Genomic DNA, 14,154 nt, shown 5'->3' on the forward strand with positions numbered 1-14,154 from the left:
AGAGCAAGATGGAGAAAGTAGGACAAGATGGAGACAGCAGGATAAGATGAAGACAGTAGGACACCACGTGGGCATCCTAGAAACACTAGGGGCTACAAGGTTCAGGACAGGCCACCTTGTTATAGCAGGTATTAAGTGCAAGGCTGCCATCTGCCTTACAGCACTGCACACTGCACCTTATACTGGTATACTTATGTACATTCATTGAAAACTTTGCAGCCCTTAGGGCTTCATTTTTGCACCCATGAGATTAGTAATGAGGTACTGAACTTGTGGAAACCTGTAGCAGTAGATCATGTACCAGTGGAGTATGGGACCCTGCCTCTTAATGGGATGATGGGAGCCTGTACTAGTAGAGTATGAGACCCTGCCTGTTACTGGGATTATCGGAGGCTGTACCAGTTAAGCATGGGACCTTGCCTGTTACTGGGATTATCGGAGCCTGTATCAGCGAAGTATGGGACCTTGCGTGTTACTGGGATTATTGCAGCCTGTAGCAGTGCTGGGCTCCGTCAAGGAGCGCATAAGAAGGGAGATTAGCTCTGTGCATTAACCCCCGGGCTGAGTGACCCTGAGCTCATCTGGACAGGCTGGGACACGTGTTACCTGCAATCTTGAATGCTTGAATGCTGAGTCCCCTCTTAGCAATGGTATTTGACTTTCATGGAAACAGCTGGTGAGTTCTGGGACTGAGCAAGCCTGATCTTGTGGTACTTCCAACTGCAGTGTCTAGGAGGACCAAGCAGGAATATTTTGGGAAATTCCACCCATTCATATTTGAAGCAAAGTGGCTACCAGATTATACCTGGGTGCACTTGAACACAAATCCACTATTTTCCTCATCCCCCATAATGACTACATAGGCTGAGTGGGAACAGGCTTCTCTTGTTTCCACTCTCTGTCTGGATAATGTCTAGTCCTTCAGTAAAATTGCAGAAGAAATCCAGCAACAGCTACCTCTCTGTCAGTTTCTATTTTATATATATATATCGGTGGCCACATTGTTCTGGTACCTAAACCCATAACTAGGCAGTGTCATGCCCCCTCTACGGGCGGGGGGGGGGGTCTGCTCCCTGTTCCCCATATATACCTTGGTGCTGTGGGTATCTTCCCCAAACTCCTCTGTACTTATATGAATTTTTGGTTTTATTAATATCAGTGGGAACTGCCACATTGGCTCTGATGAGGAAATCATATGCATAAATATGTGGAGCCAGAAACAGAATACTTGTTAGCTTGGCATTAAAGGCGAATAACTATAGAATATGCAGTATCACTCACATGTTTTATAGCATTATATATTCCAGTCCTGGTCAACATACAGTATAAAGTCACATGGACACCTTCCCATTCTTATTGGTGTGCCTATAGATAAATACATTCAGCAGAGCAACTCTGGTGTCCCCTCTTTTTAGGTGAGTAAAGATTCCCCACTCACCAACCCTTCTCACTAGCTTTTCCCATCCCAAATTCTCTCCTCCTCTCTCTTCCACATGAATGAGCCAAAGCAAAAGGCAGATCCATCTGCCCCTGCCCCCACCCGCGCCCGTTGTGCTTGGCTTCTGAAGATGCTACAATGGAAAGGAATGCCATGCGCAGCCCCTAAGCCATTTGCCTTTTAGCGGAGAGTACAATGGCCATTGGCAGCATAGTAAATTGATTGTGTGCTGAATATGGGTCTGTTCATCGGGCCCCTTTGTGCCTTACAATGGCCGGATGTATTGTGTGTGCTCAGTTCTTTGGGAGCCCTAGTCACATCCATCAGTAGGGACTAATCCAGTGAGCAAAGGTTAGGGGGGTCCTATTTATCTATAGGTGAGGTTATGCAGAAAGGCATCCCAAACTTGTACAAAGACTGCGCAGGAATGGACGGTGACGCCATACTGATAAACAAGGTCAAATTAATCCTCCACAAAGACAGAGATGGGTTCTCAGATTCTTGTTAAAGCCCCTGCTTCCCCCTCCCCCACAGAGTACTGGATTGAATATGAATAACCGCTCAATGCATATTTGGTTCTTTAGAAAGCGGGCAACAGTTTTAATCCATTAATCCCCCTCCCCCAATATGAGCTCCAAGTTCATTACAGGGGATAAAATTTATAGGGAAAATCTGCTTCATGTTGCGCCTTCAACAAAAACAATTTCATCTCCCACTTCCCATCTTTAATTATCTTGTATCATTTTCTATTTTGCAAAATATACATTTGTAAACAAAAATATGTTTCATAAAGCCTGATTTCTTTCCATAAAGTCTGATTTCTTTTAAGGAACATTGTACTGTGCACTCTACTTTATTATAGCGAGGCCTCTCCATGCCAAGGGAACTAAAATTATTCCTGGTCCATTATATAATGGCTAAAGTCCTTTGAAATATAAAATTCTTTGTATATACAGGAAAAAGGTTAAACTTTTCTCAACTTTTCATGAGAAGTGTATTTGATTCATTGCTATTATTAGAAGCCCCAATAGCAGGACTGTCTGGGTATCAGTAAAAGAAACTAAAGATACTAAAATGGGAAATAACTAAAGATACTAAAGGTAAAAGGGCACACCTGGCGATTCGGGGAGATTTAGTCGCCTGCCAACTAATGGCCTCTTCTTTGGGGCGACTAATCTCCCCGAACGGCTTCCCCCTGTCTTCCACTGTCTATAATGAAAAATCGCCTGCGGCATGACACACGTGGCTCTTCGTTTTCCGAAGTCTCACAAAGTTGCCTCACGAGTCACCGCAAAGAAGAGGTTATTAGTCGCCATGCGTCTAAATCTCCCCAAATCGCCAGGTGTGCCCTTTTACCTTTAGTATCTTTAGTTATTTCCCAACTCCCTGCTCTCCCGTGATGACTCTCCCTGATCTGTAACATGGGCCTGCCAAATGCTCCATCTGTTGTGGGTTTGGGCCAGAGCTTTAGTATATTATGAGATCTTATTTATTACATTGGTTTTGCCCCTGAATCTAATATTCCCTCCACATCACAAAGATCCAGTCCCCGTGGATATGGTACCTATACTCGGTTTAGCTTCCTAAACAATGGAAACCAGGAGCAAATTAAAGGCATATTATAGATGGTGCTCTGGTTGGCTATTTATGTTGACTAAAATAAATGGCCTAAAAGATATTTCTGTCTGTCAGTGTTATATTGCAAGTTTCACTGGTTCTTGGACCAATGAACATGGCAATTCTTGCATATTATATATGTGCTACATAATGTTCAACAACAGCAGAGTGCAAAATATTTATCAGTCTTTTTGCCCTGAATCCAGCCACCCCTGCTTGTGTCCTACCCTTAAAAAAGCTTTGAATTAATGTAACTTTGAGATTTTTGTCCAACACTTACTGTTATGTTTCAGGCAACAGAATGGAGTTCGGATGAAGACATCCAGAGATCGTGTCAGAGCAAAGGCAAAACGGAGGTAAAGTGCAAATGCTCCCAAACCCTAAACTCTGACAGTGTACTGTGGTTTCCATTAAGTGACATGACACTTAATTGCCCTACTATAACCAACTTGCCCTACTGTAATTTATGTGCTCTACTGTCACTATTTTAACCTACTGTCTTCATCTTGCCTTCCTGTTTCCATCTTGTCTTATTGTCGTCAACATGTCCTACTGTCTCCATCTGCTACTTCTGTTGCCATCTTGACCTACTGTCTATATTTTGCTCTTGAGTCTCCATCTTCCCCTATTGTGTCTATCTTGATCTTTTGTCATCAATGTACCCCACTGTCTCCATCTTGCACTTGTCCTGCTGTCTTCAACGTACCATATTATCCCTATTTTGACTTAGGCTATGGGCACACAGGTTGTTGGCTCTGGCTGTTGTCAGACTGCGTATTTTTACAGGCTGAGAGAAGCAGATCTGCTCAGTGCCCCATCTCTATTGAATTGAATCTGATCAGCCTATGCAGTCACACAGACTGAAGTCAGCTCCTATACTGACCTCAGCTTCAGCTCGCTGTGTGTGATTGGACACAGGCTGATCGAATTCAAATCAATGGAGCAGGGGTACTGAGCAGATCTGCTTCTCTCAGCCTGCAAAAATATGCAGGCTGACAACAGTCTGTGTACCCATAGCCTTACTGTCTTTATCTATTACTACAGTTGCTATCTCGGCACACTGTCTCCAAGTTCCCCTTTGATCTCTTGCTCTACTGACTCCATCTGCCCTACTGTCATCAATGTGACCCACTAACTCTATGTCACCTTACTGTCATCAATGTGTCCTTTTGTTATCTTGCCCTACTGTCTCCATCTTTTCCTACTGTCTCCATAGTGTCCTACAGTCCCTATTTGGTCCTACTCTCTCTATTGTGCACTTCCGTCTCCATCTTGTCCTACTGTCACATCAGCATGCCCTACGGTCTCCATCGCTCACTGCTATCCCACCACTCTTTCTATCTATAACTTCAGAGGCCTGGAAAGCTGCCCCTTCCATCTGCCCCCATTGCAGCTGTAATCCTAATATGTTGAGGTTGCAAATCATGAATCTACCATATTTGGGGCACTTTCCAAGCTTTGTTCAGTAGATTTAGCTTGTCTGTGGTTCTGGTTGAGTTGGGAAAATGTGACTTTATCCAAGGTTACACAGAGGTGCCCTTAGCAATATACTTGACCGTCTTCGTATCTTTGTAAAATCAGGTTCATCTGCTGATTATTTCCTTGAATAATTGCTCTGCTGCTGCAGAACCTGAGAATGAGATTTGCTGCAAATTAATTTCTTCCTGAAGCCCATGGTGCAGGAGGGGTTAACCTTCCAATAAAGATCTGATTAAATGTCTGTATATAAGGGTTAGTACTAGAGACAAGTACATTACTGCTGGGAGATAAGGAATCTGAGATGGGTACAATAATAGGACATTGAAGCTGCAATGAGATTCTGGAGCTGAGCCACGTTCTGTGTCTTCCAAAACGTAATTGCAAAGCATTCCATTATCTAAAGCTGTGGGGAAGGATTTCTTTCTGGGAATGCTGGGAAAAATATCACATGCCGATTGTCAGTAGTGATGTGGGGATGCTGGGAGTTTTAGTATAGTAACAGCTGGAGTTAAAGGCGTATGTGGGCCCCTGAGAGCCAAGTGAACCTGTAATGGTTTCACTATGAATGATGTGTCATTAAGCTGTGCTTCCTATGATGTAATGTCCATAAACAGGCTCTTGGAAACTAAAGGGAAGTCAGGGATAGATAATAATTGTAATTTTTTTGCAATAAAAGGTTGTTTCACGTGCCACTAAGACTTCGCCAATATCCCTGCCCCACAACCCACTCCTCTCCCTGCCAGCACTTGGCATTTCTGCAGGGCACATTTGCTGTAGTTTGAGTGTAAGAGAGCTGGCACCTTCCCGTGTAGTTAATAAGAGGGTTCTGTTCAGCCTGAGATGCCACAGCTTCTGTGATTTAGAGCCCAAGGTCCCAGTGAGAGCAACTCGCTATTTTGTCTGCACTTGTTAGAGAGTCATTTGTACAGAGCTGGTGTGCAGCACAGAGCCTCACATTTTCCATGGTGTTGTCTTGCAAATGACCCCAGGAGGCACCATGCAGTTGTGCAGTATATGCCAGATTACTTAATCTTTAACAATATAGTTATCTCAATAAAAGGGGGATCGGTCCTCTCCATGTGTCTTGTAAGACTGTTGCTAGATCCACCCTCCTATGCTATGGGCTCAACCACAAATCTTCTACCTTCTGAAAAAGCATCATTGGGGTGCGGTTCCCCTGCATCTTATTCTAAAACCAGCTAAATCCAGGACCACAGGCAGGTACTGGGTTATTTTCAACGCAGCGGCACAATTTATTTATCTATGTCAGATTTGAAGGATTCAATGTGTCAGTCATCCAGTGATATATGCACTGGGCCTGAATAGGATCTGATTAACCCACAGTTTTATTGGGTTAAGTTGAATTCAAGGAAGAGTTAAATAAACATTCAAAATTAGACTAGAATCTCAGCCATAAAGCAGGGCAGGACGAATGTTCCCTCTAAGCTATGCTCGCGCACTCAAATTTTGGGGCTAATGCACGCAAACAAAACTGAATTATATATTTATTTTGATCTGAGCACACAGGAGGTTTGTAACTTGGTGGGCCCACAATGTGCAGTCCGACCCTGGCCACTGTGGCAGGATGAATCAAAGGACAGTAGTATTTTAATTTCTAGGACTGTGTGTCCCTAAGTTTGGCCCCAGTAAAAAGAAATTATTTTTGGCTGTTTTGTGTTGATGTCGTTGCTGGTGAGTCAGAAATCTAATAATTTCCCAATTCATTGTGAATTGTACAAACGTGAGGCTGAGGGGAGGGCGGGCGGGAGTGGGATGTAATAACACTGCTCAGTCTGACAATAAAATTACTAAGAAGGGAGCAAAACAGCACAGGAAATTTTTATCAGCGGAGTGAAACGCGTTCGCTGCAGGTCACAGCTGATTTGTAAATCAAGACGATCCAGAGAACACGCCTTTAGGATAATGTTTCTTTTAATGAGTTTTGTTCCTCCAATTGCATGAGGTCTGCATATTCTAATATTCTGATGGAGGATAATTTTTCCCCCCTCCCATCCCACACACCCCCTCAATATGATGTCAAAGAATCAAGCAAATCATTTCAGCTCAATTTTGCTACCAATGAGCATTTACTCAAGAAAAAGCCTATGACGTTCGTGGCTGTGCATTTAGGGCCCCTCATTATATTACTATTTTGGGCTAAAGCCACTTGGGTACATGTTACGGTAATGTGTCAAGTAGTCTGTTTGTCATTTTTACTAGGAGGGAAGGGTGTCTCTACCAATAGACACTCTCATATTCCAGGGCTCTCAATGGCTTGGAACTAGAGTTGCCACCTTTTCTGAAAAAAAAATACCGGCCTTCCTATATATTTATCTTTGTTCCCTATTAATAACATTGGAATCAACCATCATTTTTTACCAACCAGGCCAGTAAAATACCGGTCAGGTGGAGGAGCTGCTTCAGATATGCAGGTGCCAAGCACTAGTACAGAATCCAAACAGGCAAATACCAAGGGTTTGATTTGCCATCTTGTAGATACAGTGTTGGACTGGCCCACTGGGATACTAGGAAAACTCCCTATTTCCATGAGAACAAAGAGGCTAAATAGATTGACTAATAGATTATAGTATGTAAAGAAAAGAGACTAGGAGAATAGAGGTTGAGTGAGGAGAGGAAGAATAATAGTACTGAGAGTGGGCCCCTGGTCTAAGGTTTTTTGGTGGGCCCCTGGTGTCCCAGTCCGACACTGTGTAGATATATCTCTGATCATTTATCAGCAAGCAACTGGCAGCATAAATACAGTGCCACCTTCATGTATAGTTCTCCCCATGCACATGGCATGGATAAATACAGTGTCAGTTCGAACCCAGAACAATTCTCCCACTAACATGGAATGTGCAGCAGTATTTCCCTTCCCCTGCGTGAATCTTTTGATAGGCTCCAATCTCTGTTTCTGTTCCAGGACGAGTGTCAAAACTATGTGCGTGTCCTGATAGTGAGTGGCAAGCGAGTGTTCACCTGTGGAACCAACGCCTTCTCTCCGGTGTGCACCAGCCGCCAGGTACTGTTATTTCATAGTGGCAGAGTATAGTGATACTGGGAGCACTTGTCCTACTATTCTGTAAGCACTGACAGTACTTGGATATAGTTTAACTTACATATATACATTTATTTCACATAATTGTTTCAAAGTCATTTATAAATATAATTGCTACTGAAAACAATGTCTTTCTGTCTGTCCATTTCTGTTCACTGGTTCTGACTTTTGAAACTATGTAGCAGGAGTCAGTTCTTCTCCAGGTCAGCAGCACACATACAAACATACACACAAGTAGAAATGCAAAAAGCAGTACAGCTGCTGGATTCTCTCTCTCTTTCTGTTGAGCTAAAAATTACATGATAGTGGAATTTTGGCTTCATCATTATCCAACGATCAAGGAAGAACCTAAAATAAATTCCCGAGGTGAGAAGGTCTGTGATAGCAGAGAGAGAAAGGAGCGTTTAAACTTCCTGTTAGACTACCCCCCCCCCCCACCCTCAAATATCCCTTGTGGAAGGCAGAGAATATTTTGGGAAAGTGCTGCAAGTCAGAGTCTGTGGGGAATGACAGAAAATTGGGGGCTCATTACATTTAGTTGACAGAGCAACTTTAAGGGTAAGAGCACACACTAAAATCCGGTGAGATTTAGTTGCCTGACGACAAATCACCACTTGTTCGGGCGACTTATCTCCCCGAAACCTGACGAGCGATAAGTTTTCCAAAGTCGTCTGAAGTTTCCTTGTGAGGCAAGATTAGGGGAGATTAAGGGAGATTAGTTGCCCGAAGAAGAGTCGATTTATCGCCGGGGCGATTAAATCTCCCCGAATCTTAACGTGTGCCCTTACCCTTAATGCTGAGTGCTCTCCAAAGTCTGGGAAAAATACTTTATCATCAAAGAAAGGTTGAAATTATAGGAATGCAACAAATCCATCATTTCTGGATGCAACCAAAAGATGTTGTTGGTTGCAGTACCGCTCGCTACGAGTATCATCTAGGGTTTTCCATAGGGCAGCAATAGAACGGCACCACCATCTGGTTTGTGCTGCAGATAAGGGATTGAGTGTGAAATGGAAGTGATTAAGGCTTGTAGCTGAAGGGCAAGTGATTTGCCAAAGTGATACTGAGTGCTGCCACACTGCTAGCCCATGGGCTTTCTTCCAGTATGAGATGAGGTGAAGCCCCCCCTTTTGAAGACATTCCAAAAAAAGCAGATGAGTGGTCTGTATGTCATTCCTGTTCCCTTTGTTAACCCTCTCCCTTCTGGATTCAGGTGGGGAACTTGAGCAAGGTGATTGAAAGGATAAATGGAGTGGCGCGGTGCCCATACGACCCCCGGCACAACTCGACAGCAGTGATGACAACACGGGGAGAGCTCTATGCAGCCACGGTTATTGATTTCTCAGGTCGGGACCCTGTAATCTACCGTAGCTTGGGAAGTGTCCCCCCTCTGCGCACTGCACAGTATAACTCCAAATGGCTGAATGGTAAGTAAATGGGGGACTCACATACCAGGGGTGAGCACAATAGTATATGCATATTGGTGATTGATGTTTAATGGGTGGGCACTACCATGCTGTTTGCTGCTACCAGTAAATATGAAACAGGACAAGGTACTACTGGCTATATAGCCCAATTTCAACCAGTTCCTTTTCATTTGGGTTCATTATGTAGGGACCTGCTAATAATGTCTCATTACCCTAATTCCACTGTAACCCCTTTTTTTCTCCCCAGAGCCTAACTTTATGGCTGCCTATGATATTGGGATCTTCACCTATTTTTTTTTCCGGGAGAATGCAGTGGAGCATGACTGTGGAAAGACTGTATACTCCAGAGTAGCGAGGGTTTGTAAAAATGACTACGGAGGGCGGTTTTTGTTGGAGGACACCTGGACAACATTCATGAAGGCGCGTCTGAACTGCTCCCGTCCCGGGGAGATTCCTTTTTACTACAATGAACTGCAGAGCACCTTCCTTCTACCCGAGCAGGATCTCATCTACGGCGTGTTCACCACAAATGTGTGAGTCTGCTTTGTACTACTGACTCCCCAGCTCTAACTAGAGGCATTCTGAACCCTCACTGTAACCAGGACCGTTCTGACCCCTCCATTAAAAGTGTATTTGAATGACCTTGTGTACTTTCAGTCATCACTCTAAAAGTGTATTGTAAGGTGAATTTCCCCTTGGATTTGAGGAGAGTAGAAAATCTGTTAGTATATAAGATTTTGGTTCATCTTTTACGACCCTTAACATTTGCTACTCAAGCAGCTCTGCAAATTACCCTCCCCGGGAGTAAAAAATGGCTTCTAGTTTTTTAGCACAGCATGCCAGTGGCAGTTGCCATGGTTATTTGAGGGGCCGGTGAAAAAACCAACTGAGAACTCACAAAAAGAATCATTTGTGGGAGAGAAAACAAAAAGCCAAGCCGTGTGCGTCCAATGCCTGCGCTGCTAGGCTTTCATTATAGCAATCAATTTAATAGAACAGGTAATTAGAAGGTGTCCTGTAAATTCCAGGCACTGTCAGGGCACCCAGCAATTTATTGCGGCAGCACCCAGGCTGTAGGGAAAGATAAAAATCTGTGCTACAATGAAGGTAGGGACGAGAATGGGGGGGGGGGTTAATTACGCTAATGAGAAATTTTTCATTGCTCAGGCTGTTTTGTAGAAACTTGTAAACAGATCCCTTCTCAGCTGTACAGTTCTATATGCAGTGCAGCTTAGATTGCAATCTCTTGGTGTTTATTACACTGAGGATCTTGACCACAGAGCTTACAGTCTGAAAAGTGGTAGAGTTGATAAGAGGAGCCTGCTGGTTAAATAACTGGGGTGTTTATTGCAGGAAGCATTGAAATAAGTGTATCCCTACACACTCCCTCTCCTTGTGTTCTCATGTACACCTGACGTGTCTCCCTTGTGCTTTGTTCTATAGCAATAGCATAGCAGCCTCCGCAATCTGTGCCTTCAACCTCAGTGCCATTACTCAGGCTTTCAATGGGCCATTCCGGTACCAGGAAAACCCCAGATCAGCTTGGTTGCCAACCATTAACCCAATACCGAACTTTCAGGTGAGTATCAAGAATTGACTTTCCTTCAGCTGGTCAATTTATACCTACAAACTTGTCTTTGCTGTAGCTCAGTGCACCCGCCTGGGACCTTGGTCCCAATTAGGGTTGCCACCCGGCCGGTATTTTACCGGCCCGGCCGGTAAAAATTAAGCTTGATCCCAATGTTATTGAAAGGGGAAATGCATAAAAATATAGGAAGGCCGGTATTTTTTTGAAGAAAAGGTGACAACCCTAGTCCCAATACATGTCCTCTAAATAAACAAGATCACTTATGTCATTATACAGCCATATACAACCTCCTGTAGCTGGCAGTGCTGCCCTTATTAAATAGGTCTCACCTTTTCATTCCCTCCATCCCTGGCACAGTGTGGCATTCTAAATGATGACAGCCCCAACGAGAACCTAACGGAGAGGAGCCTGCAGGATGCCCAGCGTCTATTCCTTATGAATGATGTGGTGCAGCCGGTGTCTGTGGATCCACTGGTGACGCAGGATAGTGTGAGATTTTCCAAGTTGGTGGTGGATATTGTCCAGGGCAAAGACACCCTCTATCATGTCATGTATATTGGCACAGGTAAGAAAAATGTACACCAACTTCAACTTGTATTAAGAAATTTGGAATAACAAAATGGAAAAAAATGCCTCATTCACAAAACAGATTAGCCCACTGCTATGGTGTAAGTTATTTGCAGTTCAATGGTAGGAGCAACATGAGTACTTTCCATGTAATTCTCTTCCAGGATCACAAGTTTATTATTAACATTTCAAGGCAAACTGCCCCTTTTTAGGTTAGGAGAGCATTGTTGCTGCTCTGTCGTTTTCAGCTAGCATACTGGCTGCTGCACTTAATAGGCCAGCTGTTTTTGGACTTTAAACTTAATGTTTAAAGACTTAGATTGAGGGTCTTTATGTGTAAACTATATACCCAAGGGGACCCAGGTTCGAGTCCCTTGATGTAAGAACAAGATATTTAAACCAGGGGTGGCCAGCCTACTACCCAGCACCTACTAATGATTTAGAACTCTCTGTCTTTAGCTTTTGTGTTTGCTGGGTGTTGTTGAGTTGTGTCGCTTCAGTGCCTCTATACTATTGGAATTAAAGCAGTTGTCGTGACATTGTGTTGCAGAGCATGGCACCATTCTCAAGGCTCTCTCCACCGCCAACCGGAGCCTGCGCAGCTGTTATCTGGAGGAGATGCACATTCTGCCTGCTGGGCAACAAGAGCCTATAAGAAGCCTTCAGATCCTGCACAGCAACAGGTCCCTGTTTGTGGGACTGAACAATGGAGTCCTGAAGGTGCCACTGGAAAGGTGCTCCGTCTACAAGACTGAAGGGTGAGTATGGGTATGACATATAAAGATGTAAAACTTTTCCTTGCATTGGTTGAGGGTTATAAGGGTTCAGGATTCTGTGAATGATCTGTCAGAAAGAAAAGGAGACAACAGGGCAAGATGGAGACCGGACTGCTTTTGGTTAGTACTTAAAAATTGTTTGTTGAACTGGGCTAATCACCAAAGTGACCTGGAGTGGGATATGATTCACAAAAGTAGAGTGAACTGAAATCAGAGTAAGAAATATCATTGTAACATAGTAACATTGTAGGTTAGTTTGGAAAAAGACACACGTCCATTAAGTTCAACCTTTAAAGTCTATATATAACCTCCCTAACAGCTAGTTGATCCAGAGGAAGGGCAAAAAAAACTCTTTTGAAGCCTCTCAAATTTGCATCAGAGGGGAAAAAATTACTTCCTAACTCCAAGATGGCAAACAGGTCCCTGGATCAACTTGTACTATGAGCTAACTTCCATAAATCTTGCTAGAAGGCCATCCATCCCCTTCTTAAAGTTATCTAATGTATCAGTCTGTACAACTGATTCAGGGAGAGAATTCCACATCTTCACAGCTCTCACTGTAAAATATCCCTTCCGAATTTTAGCCGGAACCTCTTTTCTTCTAATTGGAATCGGTGTCCTACTGGTAAATAAAGCATTACAGAAATTATTATATGATCCCCTTATATATTTATACATAATTATTATATCACCCCTTAAGCGCCTCTTCTCCAGCGTTAACAACCCCAACTTGGTCAGTCTTTCTTTATAATAATTTCCATACCTTTTACCAGCTTAGTTGCCCTTCTCTGTACCCTCTCTAATTCAATAATGTCCTGTTTGAGCACTGGAGTCCAAAACTGTACGGCATATTCTAGATGGGGCCTTACCAGTGCTCTATACAGTGGAAGAATGACCCCCTCCTCCAGTGAATCAATGCCTCAAGTCCTTATTTGCCCTTGATGCTGCTGACTGGCATTGCTTGCTACAGCCAAGTTTATCATCTACAAGGACTCCAAATTCATTTTCCATAATGGATTTGCCTAGTGCAGTCCCATTAAGGGTATAAGTGGCTTGGATATTTTTACATCCCAGGTGCTTTACATTTATCAAGATTGAATCTCATTTGCCACTTAGCTGCCCAGATTGCCAGTTTGTCAAGATCGTGTTGCAAGGATGCCACATCCTGGATGGAATTTATTGGGCTGGATAGTTTTGTGTCATCTGCAAACACTGATACATTACTTACAATACTTCAGAGACTGAAGAGGGCTAATCTGTTTTGTGAATGAGGCATTTTTTTTACATTTTGTTATTCCAAATTTCTTAATACAAGTTGAAGTTGGTGTACATTTTTTGTTTTAAAAGTTGGATTTAGAGTTAAACTGGCAAAATTGCTTTACTCCAAATTTTTTATAAAAAAAATAATTTTAGCATTCAGACAATTTGAATTTGTTCTTGAAAGGTTTTGTGGTATAAATGAACATTTTATGTCAATTTAACACCACTTTTATAAATACCACCCATACTTTCTGTTGCTCAGTACCAGAGCTTTCAGACACATGCTGCCTGGTCCCCCAACTAATATTGTCCCTTTCCCTGACTTAATCCCATTATTTCAGCATCTCAATGCTTATCTCTGTAATGTGTGCGTTCACACGGAGCCCCAACCACTTGGGGGCCTCTATTTGCTCTGGATATATAGAAGGTGGAGAGCTTGTGCCTTAATCCCTGTGCCTGATATAAAGCTCCTTTTCTCAAGGCTGAATCCTGCTGGTAATTGGCACAGAGATATATCCGCTATGCTATGTTTTGTTATCGGTGGCAGGACCTCGCAATGTGCTTTTAATTCAATGTCTCGTGTTTCAGGAAGAGGAAAAACACGTGTCGTTTGGAAGGAAAATGCCCCTTTGTTTTGTGTTGCTGTAGAAAATGTATGAGTTGGCCCCAGCTTGTAGATCTCTATAGGGCCCCTGAGTTGTTCTACAGTAGTATATTATGAGTTTGTTTTGTGCTTGGGGCTACACGTAGTGAGATGATCACAAATTGTGACGTCACTAATTTTAAGATTATTGCAGGCTTACTTACATGTTATAATCTCTATGGAACACTCAGGATTAGGGTTGGATTGATTGGATGGGGAAGGAATCAGTCTTAATTTCTGGTTTTAATAAACCTTTCTTTAGGGAGGAAGAGATACTGAGCCTGTTTAGGGGGCAACTAAT

The 14,154-nt window shown here is 43.1% G+C and overlaps 1 protein-coding gene across 3 annotated transcripts in view; it reads left to right on the plus strand.

The window, feature by feature from the left end:
- The window catches only part of sema5b.S (semaphorin 5B S homeolog), a 116,850-nt gene that overhangs the window by 73,120 nt on the left and 29,576 nt on the right, over positions 1-14,154 (plus strand). For all 3 annotated transcript variants that reach the window (NM_001086522.1, XM_041577632.1, XM_041577633.1), the window contains 7 exon segments: positions 3,349-3,411; positions 7,458-7,556; positions 8,806-9,019; positions 9,267-9,552; positions 10,463-10,598; positions 10,965-11,172; positions 11,725-11,932. In NM_001086522.1, the coding sequence (NP_001079991.1) occupies positions 3,349-3,411; positions 7,458-7,556; positions 8,806-9,019; positions 9,267-9,552; positions 10,463-10,598; positions 10,965-11,172; positions 11,725-11,932 (1,214 nt within the window).

The sequence above is a fragment of the Xenopus laevis genome, chromosome 9_10S, assembly GCF_017654675.1.
Source record: "Xenopus laevis strain J_2021 chromosome 9_10S, Xenopus_laevis_v10.1, whole genome shotgun sequence".
Lineage (NCBI taxonomy): Eukaryota > Metazoa > Chordata > Amphibia > Anura > Pipidae > Xenopus > Xenopus laevis.